Source organism: Odontesthes bonariensis, chromosome 18, assembly GCF_027942865.1.
Source record: "Odontesthes bonariensis isolate fOdoBon6 chromosome 18, fOdoBon6.hap1, whole genome shotgun sequence".
Classification (NCBI taxonomy): domain Eukaryota; kingdom Metazoa; phylum Chordata; class Actinopteri; order Atheriniformes; family Atherinopsidae; genus Odontesthes; species Odontesthes bonariensis.
The window spans coordinates 22,375,353-22,389,099 of NC_134523.1; the positions used below are offsets into that span (position 1 = coordinate 22,375,353).

A 13,747-nucleotide genomic window follows, 5' to 3' on the forward strand; every position below is an offset into this window, starting at 1 on the left:
TTTCCAAACCTTTATTTAAAAAAAAAATATTTTTTCTAAATAGTGCACCTCTTTCACAAACTGTGGATCAAATTAATTAAATGTAAAGAAGTCACTGCAAGTTTAATGTGAAAAGACCATTCATTGAGTAACATTTCAGGGGTTAGGGAGAAAGAGAAATTGGTGAAGTTGTCAAAAAGGTTTTTATTTTCAGACGGACGTTTCCTGTAGAGGAGACTGATCCCAGGGCAGATGTCACAGCATCCAGTTACATGTGAATGAACAAGGAATCATAGAAAGCAACAAGTTGCAACTTTATTCTTTGGAGAACATGTGCTGGACCAGGTCACAAACACGGTTGCTGTAGCCAAATTCGTTGTCATACCTGCGAGCAAACAGAATATATTTAAGGATGTTAAGTATTCGAGCGATTACACGTAGTAAGGCAGGATGAACCTACATAGGATTAACAGTGTAATTGATCATGTTTTAATAGTTTTGTTTCTTTAGAAAAAAAAAAAAAAAAGGATTGCAGGTTTAGGGACAACTTCCCCAACACAGTCAAAGAATCACTTAAATTTTCTAATCTCTAGATGCAAAGTGGATACTTCAGCAGATCTCCAGAATACTAAATCATCATAAACTGCCAAATATGCATTTATGTTCACACCGAAGCCCTCCAGGTTCAGAAACCTGACAGAGCCGGCTAAACTGTACATCACCAACTCACCAAGAAATCAGCTTGACGAAGTGCTCATTGAGAGCAATACCAGCTCCGGCATCAAAGATGGACGAGTGAGGGTCACTGTTGAAGTCAGTGGACACAACCTGAGCAAAAATATGTATGTTTATGAGACATGATCTCTGAAATTAAATTATGGAAAAAAATAAAAATGAATGAATAAAACTTTAGAGATGTGCTGCCATCTGATGGCTCCGAAACAGCCATGAGCATCAACAATCATTTACAAAACATCTAAAGTGTTCTGTCATGTTAACAAATGACTCAGTTTCATACCTGATCCTCCGTGTATCCCAGAATTCCTTTCATAGGTCCCTCGGCAGCGGCCTTGATGACTTTCTTGATGTCATCATATTTGGCCTGAAGGGGAGGAGCAAAAAGATGGGTTTCAAATGGTTCTGGGTTGATAATTTAGCTCAGTTACACATTTATCAAAGTTCAAAGGACTCAAAAACAATGCAATAGAAGAAAGGACAATTAAACCATAAAATGTACATGTTTTTAAGTAACTCACTATATGTGGGACTAAAAACACTTACAGGCTTCTCCAAACGGACAGTCAGGTCAACCACAGACACATTGGGGGTGGGGACACGGAAAGCCATACCAGTCAGCTTTCTGTTATGAGATGTTCAGATTGAAAGCACAAAGCGCATTTTACAGGCAAATTATTTATCTACCTTTCTTAATTTTGGCAAAAGAGGAAGCCCAGCTGCAGAGTCACAGCTTAAAGGCATGATTTAAGGGCTGCAGTTCTGTCAGTTTTAAAAAAATAAATACATTTCTTTCGTAATGATGAGGAAATTGGATAAAGGAAAATCTTACCCATTCAGCTCAGGGACAACCTTCCCGACAGCCTTGGCAGCACCTGTGGAGGCTGGAATGATGTTCTGGGAGGCACCACGTCCATCTCTCCACAGCTTTCCTGAAGGACCATCAACGGTCTTCTGCGTGGCAGTGACAGAATGGACTGTGCTCTGGAAGAGCAAGACATGCATTCTTGAACGTTATATTGTGGCATTTCCCACATTTGTTGGACCAAAAATGAAAATTACAAGCAATTGAATAATTTTTTTTTCTTATTCTAATTATTTAATGTTTTTACCTTGGTGTTTTAAGTTTTTAATTCTCTTTTGTTACGTTTATTCTTCTTATTCTTTTTCCTTTTTTAATGTGAAGCACATTGAATTGCACTTGTGTCTGAAATGTGCTATATAAATGAACTTGACTTGACTTATTTGACTGACAAATGAGCAAACTGATCAGGTTTATAACTGATTTACGATGAAAATAGGAAGCACCATGGTCATGCAGGATGTCATTTCAAAATCAGTGAAGTGTGCAAGTTCTTTACCATGAGACCCTCAACGATGCCAAAATTGTCATTGATGACCTTGGCAAGCGGAGCCAGGCAGTTGGTTGTGCAGGAAGCGTTGCTATGGGGATGAAAAAAAATAAATAAATAAAAATCTAACTTATACCAGACTCACTACTAACTACAGTCAACACTACTCCTGCAAACACAGGACCCGCAGAGGCTCACCTGACAACCTTCATGGAGTTGTCGTATTTGTTGTGGTTGACCCCCATGACAAACATGGGAGCATCAGCACTGGGGGCAGAGATGACCACCCTCTTAGCTCCACCCTTCAGGTGAGCCTGGGGGTTAAAGGACAAAGACTTTATACAGAGGAAATGCATTTATGCACTGTAAAATGAAAAAGATGTATATTAACTGAACTATGTTGTTCCCTTTAGTGACTTCTTTAATATATCAGTCCCCAAAGTTTAAATGATGCATAAATCTTCACTTGACTTTTTGCATGAAACTACCCCGTAATCATCTTCCATTGACAAATCAGTTTGAGAGCATTTGGTCAACATACAGAAGCCTTCTCGATGGTTGTGAACACACCAGTGGACTCCACAACATAGTCTACACCAGCATCGCCCCATTTGATGTTGGTGGGGTCCCTCCTGTTGAGAGACACAAGTTAAACAGAATCCGACTACATAGCGACACAAAAAAGAAAAACGGTACGTACTCGTGGAAGACCGCGATGTGCATCTTGCCAATAACCAGTTTGCCACCCTCTGCTTTCACCTCTCCATGCTTCCAAGTACCATGAGTAGAGTCGAACTTAAACATGTAGACCTTAAAAATAAAAAAAAAAAGGAGCATTTTACTGTTCAAATATGTAGCCGTCATAAACGGCAACAAAAATCTCAAGGTTTTTAAAAACCTCACTGCCCCTCCTTTTTGTCAATCTAATAATGGGATTGGCTACATTGACGGCAAGGTTTTAAAATACAAGTGACACGCCTTCCCATATTTCACTGCAAAGTCTTAGAAGTCAACAAAATTGACGTTTTGAACAGTTAGAAATATTTTGGAAGGCAATGTGTCAGGACTAAAATTAACAATTTAGAGTACAGCAGATTTTCAGAAAGGCAGCCAGGCCTCTCACCATGTAGTCTAGGTCGATGAAGGGGTCATTGATGGCCACAACCTCAACCTTGCCACCTGCGGCGGCAGCACGGGTCACCAGACGGCCAATGCGTCCAAATCTGAAATGCAGAAGTCCATCAATGACCAGAACAACTGAAGAATCACACTATAGTCAGCATATAAAGATGTTTTAAGGGAATAAACCAGACAAATTTAACATTTTCAGCCATAGAATACTAACAAAAATGTTTAACACAACAATGTGAGCCCATTACAGGTCTGAATTTAAAAGCCCTGAATACCAAGCTGCATAATGACACAAATAAGATTAAAAGCCAAATTGAACTTTCTTCAAGCTTCAAGCCTTCAAACTTCAAGCCTCAACTCAGACTAAATTTGAGCCCTTCACACTTCTTAGAAACAGCTTCAAGTCCAAAACCAAGACGGCTGGATTCACGTTACAGATTTCTAACCAGCAGGTGGCACCAAATACCAACCTATTTGGTGCCTGTACAGGCAGGCTCATTGCAGACAAGAGCCTGTCTGTACAGGGCCTGCTAATCCTGGCTGAAGATAACAATGGTTGGCATTGGCAAACAAATGCATTGTATACACCCAATATGGTCACCATCACTGTGGGTCAGACAGTTTGGGGCCTGAAATCAGGGTGGCTAGTCAACAGAGGGAAGAGATATCAGGACTAAGTAACCTACATCACTGACTTCTAGCAGGAGAAAAAAAAAAAAAAAAAAACCCAATGCAATGAAGTAAGAAAACAAATTATCTCAAGGCAGCAGGAACCAAAAAAAAAAAAAAAAAAAAAAAAAAAAAACCTTCACATTTCTCTTTATCTTACAGGAGGTTAGAAGTTGAGGAAGCAGATGGGTCAACAAGGGTGCAAACTAAAATAAAAATGTATCCAAGCTCCAAATATTACTGAAATATCCAAGGCCACGGATGGAGTCTTGACCAATTTTCGAGAAAAGACCAAGTTGGATTTCAGACCCTGCTGTCGGTAGATTACAGAAAGATGAAGAATTTCAAAGGTGGTGGGAAAGAATTTAACTTGCACTCATTTATCAGTATAGTATCCTGCATAGAACTGCTAGAAAGGGTTAAAATTGCAACTTTTACAAGCATGAGGAACTTAAATGTGAAAATTTTCTTGAAAACAAAAATCAAATAAATGTTATGTTCCAGTTGCTAAAATAAAGTTCAGCTAAATAAATCTAGGTTTGCATCCTTTGCCCACAAAATAAATACTGTCCATTTTAAACGTGTTTAAACTTTCAGAACATAGACCAGGCAGCTGAAGTCTGGTGAAAGATGTGCCTATCCAGATGTTCCATTAACTCCTTTGAAAATGACCTTTTACATCATTCCAAGAGCAGCCGTGTCATTTTGTCACATTGAAAAAGTAAAATTTCTCCCATTCAGCATCCAGGATGAATCAGGGACTGCAGGTGTATAGCAGTGGAGGGGTTAAATGCCTTGTACAAAAGGAAAATAGATGTAAAGATAGTAATTGCATGCCTAAGGTACACAAACGACTTTAGGACAGAATGATGAAATGAAGCCAGAGAGGCATGCAATCTATACTTTACATTTTAGACACCAGGAAGTTAAGGTAGTATACGTAACAAAGTGTTTGAAATCACTCACTAACTCACTGATTAAGGAGTTTTGTGAAGGAGGATATAATGGGCACATCATGATCAAATAATGCATTTTTGACACTACGCTGGTCATTTTCCCAGAGCAACAGAATCTTTGACACATCTGTAAATGGCAGGATGTCTCAACGTGACCCTAGTCAAAGTAGTTTTAATTTAAAAGCCATGAATAAGAACTGCATAGGGACACTAAGATCACAGCACTAGATCTGTCAACCATTAAAGCAATGTAAAGTGGGTGACTAAATCAGGGAAAAGCATGATGCATTTTCTAAATAACTTAACTTTAACAGCATTTTTATAAAGCTCAGCATGCATCACATGTTCCCTCAGATTGCTTGTTTCATTCATTTAAATTTTATTTATTTCTCTTTATATTCTTAATGCTTCTTCCAGTCCCTGCTGCAATGCATTTATTTTATGTAAAGCCCTTTGAATTGTTTTGTACATGAAATGTGCTATACAAATAAATTTGATTAAAATTTAGAGTATTGCTAGAATTGAAAGGCAGTGCTTAAAAGAGGGTCCTCCCAGGAACTGAACTTGCTCAACTTATCTCCAACCCATTAAGGTTGTTCTATAGGAGACAGGTTGGCAACAAAACATTCAGAGCCATGCTGCAACTTGTGGTTTGGTTAGTTATTCCTGAGAAGACCAGAAGATCACACACAAAAAAAAAAAAAAGCCTTAAATGTTAGTGGCATACACTTTAAAGCCAGTGATGAAGAGAATTATTGCATCCGAAAGCAATGTGACATACGTAAAATTTGTACCAACTCACTGTAATTTAGACCCCCGTTACATCATCATACAACAGGTCACCCTAATGCAAGCAATGTGTGAACCACGGATTGCCAAGAAGTTATAAAACTGCTTGAAAACAACATTTAAACTGTACAGGAATGAAACTAAATGCTTTGGAAAGGGTGTCAAAAAGGCCTGCCTATATCGGATTTGAGGGGATAATGCCAGTAGCTATGCAGTTTCCCTTAGTTTTGGGAAGCCACCAGATAGCCAGAAGGCCAAAATGGACTGCAGCCCATCCTCTGTTTCTGAGGCTCGCTGTTGGCGTTGGCATCTGCCCAAGATTAACAAGCTAGATCTCACAGCAGCCGCTTCACAGAGAAGAGAATGTTTCAACAATCTCCAAGTCTGAGCAGCATCCCTATACTACTGGCAAAAAAAAAAAAAAAAAAAAAAATCATCTCTGGACTTTAGCAGAAAGGTTAGGGAGTTAAATTTAGACAAGGGGAGAATAAAAGGAATGCGACAGCTGGGGAGAACATAGATACAGACAGAGGCACTGGAGAGGGATGAAGGGTGTGAAAGAAAAGGGGGCACCAACTATGACACCACAACACCACTGGACTATAAATAACCGGAGAATAGACAGACCCAGTACAAAGTGGCAGCTGGAGCGGGGCGGCATGTCCTCCCAAAAACACTCAAGTTTGAGATTTTAATGTTTGGGGATTCAGCTCAAGAACCCCCCACCTCTTTCTGTTAGATTACGTATGCCTTTTCTGTCATGCCACATACACTCGTCACAGGACAAATCAAGCTATGGTTTAGCTCCAATTATTGTGTAAAAGAAATTCTTAGTTTGCCATCACACAGCAAAAACCTTTACTTAAAACTGCCAAGTAACTACAGCCCAAACTTAAACTCAAAATCTAAATCTAATGGACACAGACAACTTTACTTTTTCGCTCAAGAGCCCAAAAACTAAGTCAAAATATTCTAAATCTTTTTTTTTTTTTTTTTTTTGCATTAATCCACCAAATAGAAATATTCTCACTAAACCACATCATCCTCCAAAATTTTCTCCTACAGACTTTCTGGGATCATTTTTAAAGAGAAACAATAAATTCCACTAAGAGACGTTCCAAGAATTTCAAAAGCATTTCCCAGGAACAGATGGTGAACACTTGAGAAATGGGGATCAATGAGTCATATGGGCGCTCAAATTAAAAATCAATCAATCAGTCAGAACGCTACAACATAGACTGGCAAAAGCTCTGGAGACAAAGCTTTTCTTAATGCCAAAGCGAGAAAAAAAGACGCGCTCACCCGTTGATCCCGATCTTCACCATTTTGTGATGTGGTCAAGTCCCTGAAAGGAAGAAAAGTAGATCTTTAATTTTAGTTCAAACCAAAACACCACATGCCTCTTCATGTTTATGTGACTTAAAGTGATCACAGCAAGACATTCATTTTCAAATTTTTTTTTAAGTTGTCCACAAATTAATCTGCAGAAGGCCTAACATGAAACACAAAAAGTCGCTTTTTTAAGTCTTTCACCTGTCGCTCAGAGCCGCGCCAAAGAGCCAACAGCCATAGCTCACTGCACAGCTGTGACAACTTTAGCAAGAAAGAAAAGAGATGGATGAACTCACCTGGGTAGTCTGAAGAACCTCTGAGGTAACAACACGCTCCCGTACTGGAGAAGAAGTGTAAGCAAGGCCAAACCGTGGAGAGGCATTTTATCCCAGCCCGCGCACCGTAGGGGCCACGCCCCCTCCAGCCGCGCGTCAAGGTCGCGTAAAGTCAACAAGAAAAAAAAGACAGAAAGCATGCTTAAGAAATAAGCCATCAAGATATGATGCTGAACTGGTCCTCAGTGGAATAGCAGTCCCCTGAAGCCCCCCTTACCGCCCTCCTGTCCACTCTCACGTTCACGCTGACTGTGCAGGTCATGTGAAGCTGCTACGTGAAGCCCAGCACACAGAGGAGAAGACAAAGGAAAGATAGGATGTCTGCAGGTTCACGCAGGCTTTAACTACCACGGTCATTTAGATTTTTAATCTTCCTCAAATATGGCCCTGACTATGAGCAAAAAAAATAAAATAAAATCCTGCAGTAGTGACCGTACTGCACAATAAAAACAGCACAACAACCCTGTTTTGCAACACTGACAATATGACAGAACCTTTTCCCCAGCGAGTGTTCAATGAATGTGGGGATCCAATCATCATTAATGAAGGCATCTTATTGGATACCATTCCAATCTAAGACGTGTGTCTTCTGGTTGCATACAGATACAGTTACCAAATAAGCAGCAAAATCATTCATAAATATCATTTAAACACGTAACTTTGGGAAAAAGCAAACTAATAATAGTTTTTAGCGGCCTCGGGAAAATCAAATGAAGTCTGTTGTACTGTTTGTGTCGACTGACAATGCTGCTAATCTGTTGTGTTCCTGCATAATCAGTCAACAGGCCAAAGTTCCACACAGCATGACAAGCCTTTATTAGGTCCTGATGACATACCGGTCAAACACCAATGAAGCATTAATGTTGTGGACAGGGCAGTTTATTCAAACTAAAGAACCCGAGGAGCTCAAAAATATATTTCATGAAAGTAACATGACATTTTAAAGCTGTGCTACAATTTAAGTGCTGTCTGCTTACATATTTATTTCTTGTTAATTCAGGAATAACACATGGTTGCTATTATGTTTAACACACTGCTACTAAATAAAAAAATCTCTTGTAATTCTTTGCCCCAAGACAATAATGTCCAGAAACGGCTGTTTAGTACGGCTCAAATATTGCTCAAACTGGAGGAATATACATGCCAGTGAAACCTTTTGGCATGACAAAATATAATTTTTAATGACATATCACCAGTCAGTCATCAATATTTTTGTAGATCTGACCCTGTTGACACGTGGTATTTTAAACAGAATGTGCCATCGTCAGGTGAAAATTTATATTGTGGTCTATTCTCAACAGGTGTAAACAGGTGCTATCCATACAGCTGGATTTTATTTTGACTAAAGAAAGATAAGATGTTTTAATCCAGATATCAAATTCAGCTACAGATCACATATTAATACTGGATGTAAAATGGATATCTTAAGACTCACAATGCACCAGAATCTTTTAACCGAGAGGGCAAATGAACACAGTCAGTTATCTTCAAGTCAGCCTCTGAGGAGAGGCGTAAAGGTCAGTCTATAAATATCTGGTCTTGCATATTGTTCTCTTCATATAGTTTCATTATGTCAAAGGGTCCAACATTAGTTAGGACAACTTGGTTGGCTGGACATCGCCGGTCGGGGGTCAAAGATACCCGTGAGGTGAGTCAGAAGGAAGAATAAATGTCTTGATACAAACTGTGACTGAAATTGGTCTTGAGTGCTTGAAAAAAAAACTATTTACAGGCCACAAAAGCAGCACAAATATAATATTGTGCTTCCTTTGTGTGAGCACAGGCATGTTGTGTTGTAACAGTGTGCTTACCTGCAGTTTGTATAAGATTTAGCTTGATAAATGCATTGTCTTTGGTCAGGAGTGCATTCCAGCTGCAGTGATAAGTCCCATGAATCAGCACAGCCATGCCTTATCCAAAAAAAGTGGTATATGGTTGCTATGACAACCCCAGTGGTTAGACAGCTGGTAAATAATTCAAGTCCTGCTTGCTCCTGTCTGATATTTGTCTTTGTGCTGCTCAGACTGTATGAACATGATATAAAATTCAGCAACTGTTTCTCAGAGTTTCCTGAGGAAGTCAGAGCTTCTCCTGGCCCGAGGCTCCTCTTCCTCTTACAGCATTGACAATGGAGTCAAGATGAAACCCTTTCCTTGGACTTTATTATAAACATATATTGTGTCACACTGCGGGGGCTCTGTTTTCACAGAAAGTCACCTGTTCATTAAAAACTTTCAAATATTCACAGAGCACCAGACATATTTCCTGACTTGTCCTGGCCTGAAAATCTCATTTTATTCATTTTCAAAACTAATTTTGAGTGAAATCCACTGTTTTTCTAAATTTAGATTGAAGCAGTCATGTTTCAGGCACTGCTATAGCAGTCTATTGATATGAAATGATGTGATAAAGGTCGCCTAAATCCAAATATGTCTACATAAATCAGCCACACTGGGCAATGAATGGGGTTTATAAATAAACTGAGGGACTTGTAGTTAAGTCCGAATGTGATGCATTTCAGAACCACAGTCAATAAATAATACGTTGATGCCTCTCGGTTTTTGGTAATATATTTCTCTCACATTTTGCACATATTACTGTGTTGTAGATTAAACATTTTAATTTGTTTTATCACAGTGTATTTCTACTATGTGCAGTAATACACAAAACATAAGATGTATCATTAACAAAAGTACTCAGGCCCCTCTGTGGAGTCATTATGCAGTCTGGTTTGCACTGTTTGCCTTTTCAATCCTTAAGTTGTGTCGAGCAGTTAACCGGAGACAAAAAGCAACCACTAAGAAGTAAAAAGAAACCAGCTTCTCATTCGACTGCTTCTTCATCATTTACCATGAAACCATTCAATCAGCCTCAGAGGGCTCAAACTTTCCACGAGGGTGACCTTTTCTAATTAATTTCTAAGCTGGTGACATTTATTGAATTTCTTTTTCCTTTTTGTCTTAAAAGAATGAATGTGACATTGGGCTGTAGGAGGGAAGAAAGTGAAAGACATCTCGTAAAGGTCAAGGAGCAGATTGAAACCTTGATGACAGGACTGGGCGATTAAACTCACCGAGCCACCAGGACTATTGTCTTACTGGCCTCTCTCATCCAAATCTTGAAAAGAAAACCATTTTGGAGGCTTTATCCTTGATGAACATCTTTTAACTAATCACAGTGTCTGGTAGCTACTCTGGTAGCTTATCACACTACTATAATATTATGCAACTGTTAAAATGCCGCAGTGATGAATCTCCTTTGAATACGGCTTTATGCTTGTTCCCTAATTTGAGTTTAAGGGGCCGCTGTGACTCTGGAAGCCAACATAATCAATGCCACATTTTACCCGATGTATCTGTGTGCGTGACAGATAAATGTGTTCGGTGGGTAGAAGCAGAAGTGCTGTGTGGATCGATAGATTGGACTTATCCTGTGAAGCCCTTTGGCTGATCAAGAAGATTAACAGCACATTATATAAACCGGCATTTACCATTTATTTCTGAGACTGAGCGACTTCAACACACTGGCCGGTAATGACTAATTATCAAATAAGTGTTCATTTTCAATAGATGAAGAACAAGAATTATGAGCACGGTAAATAAATGTATGTAAATTTCAATGATAATTACCAGCATTATGAATTGGCTGCTGTGTAATCTTATTTTAAAATGTGTTTTACAATCTGCTTAACAGGGATGTTCAGTGTTTAATGTGCTATTTCTAATCCCTCTCTAAAAAAGAGACTAAATCCATTCTATGGACTTTATCACCAAAACTGTAAATCACACCTTTAAAGGATAAGTTAAGTTTCATCCAGTACTTTTGAATATAGTTTTCATGTCAACAGTCTGGAGCCTCAAAATTTATACTTTATAATATGATAAAGATAGAATAAGTTAAACCAGCTAGATCTAAAAATAAAACTGAAAACATGAATATATAATGTTCTAAGTTAGGAAATATTTCTTCTTCACTCAGTTGATAGAAGGTATTCAGACACCATCAGATCATTGATCACACATCTATTCTTCCTTTATAGATATTAAAATAAATCTGATCGCATCACTTAAAGATATTGGTGTCTGGATATTTAGAACAGAAAAATGAGAGACGAGAAATGTCAAGTTTGAGCCTCCATACAAGACATCCTACAAGGTTGTCAGAGAAACTGAGCCACAAGAATGAAGTGTTTTTTTTTTCTTCATACCCGGAGGATTAAGAGAGGAAAAGAGTGGAGAGGAGATTTAGTGTCAGATGTGGGAGAAGGACGAGGAAATGGACATGACTGATCAATGTAAAATCAGATGAAGACAGAGGTGAAAAAGACTCAGCAGACATTTACACTAACAACGATATAAAGTCAAGTTTAAGCATCGGTGGAGCATGCTGTTTCACTACTACTGTCTGTGGCACCCTCTAGTGAGAATATGAACAACATGCAGCAGCCCTTTAAAGGATAAGACCGTTTTTTTGACATTGGGCCCTTGATTTCACATTATAACATGATGTTCTACTCACCCCTGCTTGTTGTTGAACATTTGGAGCTGTTCCGAAGATATTCGCGAGGCGTCTGGCTGCTCTCTTGAGATATTCGGCCATGAAACGGTTTCCTATGGGCAAGTTTATACAGGCACAAACTATGCTGTTTATAATTTATTAATTACTGTACACTAGCACTGATAACGTGGAGGTGCGTCGCTTACTTAAAAAAATCCGGGTTACTGTAATTTTGATTTTTTTTTGTCGTAAAGTGGGTGTTACTGACGTCCTCATCGTGCTACTGCCACAGACAGCCCACAGACCTGCTGCCTATTTATTCATTCGGCTAGAATTCAAAATTAGTAACCCGGATTTTTTTAAGTAAGCGACGCACCTCCACGTTATCAGTGCTAATGTACAGTAATTAATAAATTATAAACAGCATAGTTTGTGCCTGTATAAGCTTGCCCATAGGAAACCGTTTCATGGCCGAATATCTCAAGAGAGCAGCCAGACGCCTCGCGAATATCTTCGGAACAGCTCCAAATGACCAACAACAAGCAGGGGTGAGTAGAACATCATGTTATAATGTGAAATCAAGGGCCCAATGTAAAAAAAAACGGTCTTATCCTTTAAACAAAAATGTGAAAAACATCAATCAGTCAATCAGACTTTATCACTATAGCACTGTTCACACAAACCGAATGTAGTGCAAAGTGCTTTACAAAATGCAAATGTCCAAACAATAAAAAAAAAAAAGTCTTAAAAGCAATACATCCTTCCCTGTATCACCCCATCCTATGCCAGCTCTAAAGCACCATATAATGAAACTGAGGAAATGTTAGCGCATATAGATCTGACCTGAGCTGGCAGAGCAGTCCACACTGTCATCTTTTAACAGTGTGTTTTATGTCAAAATGTGGCTTGGCAAATTTTGGGATATCATGTTCATTATTTTTTTCTTGTCAATCAATTCTCATAGAAATCATTGTAATTCTTGTATTGCTCATTTATATACTAATTCGACACTAGAAATACCTACTTACAGTTGAAGAATTAAACCTAAAGAACAACAGCCGTTTGAAAATTATTATAGGAAAAGATAGAAATATATATGTTCCCTTTTATGCTTTCTCAACAAAAAGTGCAAATGTCACATATTCTATTCCTGTGACCCTGGATTGGGTAAAGAGAGTGGATGGATGGATATATACTACTGTCCGGATGAAAGTGGCACAAATAGTTAACAACACTAACTGAGTCTGAAGTTAATTACAGAGTGGGATAGATGCAGTTTGATAACCACAGAACAAAACGAAATGTCCACTAAATGTTTTAAATCATAATACCAACTCAGTGGCCTCAGTCTGTGTCCTTCAAGTTGAGCTTCACATTTCTGTAAAAGTATAGAATAAGTCATTTTTTGGCTTCTTGGTGGCAGCAAGAAATTGAGCTGAAAACAAATGTAAATCATTTTCACACTTGTTAGTTGAAACGGTGAAGCAGCCTGTCGACACATCTATGGGGATGCATGATTCATTCGGGGCCCACTTTAGCTATGTTTTTGCTCTCCACAGCTAAAACGTTTAACCAGGAAAAACTTCCTGGTCCTCAAAGATGCCTTTTTAATCAAAGCCACCAGTGTTTCTGCAATATGCACTCGTTTTTTGTTTTCTTTTGTGAAAATGCACGACGTGTCATGATTTATGGGCATTTTGTTCCCCTGAGCTATGTTAATGTCTACTATAATGCTATTATTTTTGCATCTTGTTCAGGTTTTTAGTTTGGGTCCGGAGGCAAAATGAATTGGTTAGGATTATAAACAGATAATGGTTTGCCCTGAAACATAACCTTTCACAATGTGAACACTGCACACTAAATATAATATGAATACAATATGCATTCCAATGTGACGCCAAGCGTTTGTGACAAGTGGGTAGTGAGATCTGGCTCAAATAAAGTTCAGGCTAGATTGCATTGTTGATTGAGA

The 13,747-nt window shown here is 38.7% G+C and overlaps 1 protein-coding gene across 1 annotated transcript; it reads right to left on the reverse strand.

Annotated features, from left to right (window-relative positions):
- Window positions 1-163: 163 nt before the first annotated feature.
- LOC142368339 (glyceraldehyde-3-phosphate dehydrogenase-like) lies at window positions 164-7,340 on the reverse strand. Its single transcript, XM_075450490.1, has 12 exons — window positions 7,240-7,340; window positions 6,914-6,956; window positions 3,190-3,289; window positions 2,767-2,876; window positions 2,608-2,698; window positions 2,265-2,380; window positions 2,076-2,157; window positions 1,547-1,698; window positions 1,261-1,339; window positions 998-1,081; window positions 710-807; window positions 164-364 (listed from the first exon to the last, which is right to left on the reverse strand). The coding sequence occupies exons 2-12, from the start codon at window positions 6,934-6,936 to the stop codon at window positions 295-297; spliced, it is 1,005 nt and encodes a 334-aa protein (XP_075306605.1). The 5' UTR covers window positions 6,937-6,956; window positions 7,240-7,340; the 3' UTR covers window positions 164-294.
- Between the last annotated feature and the right edge of the window lie 6,407 nt (window positions 7,341-13,747).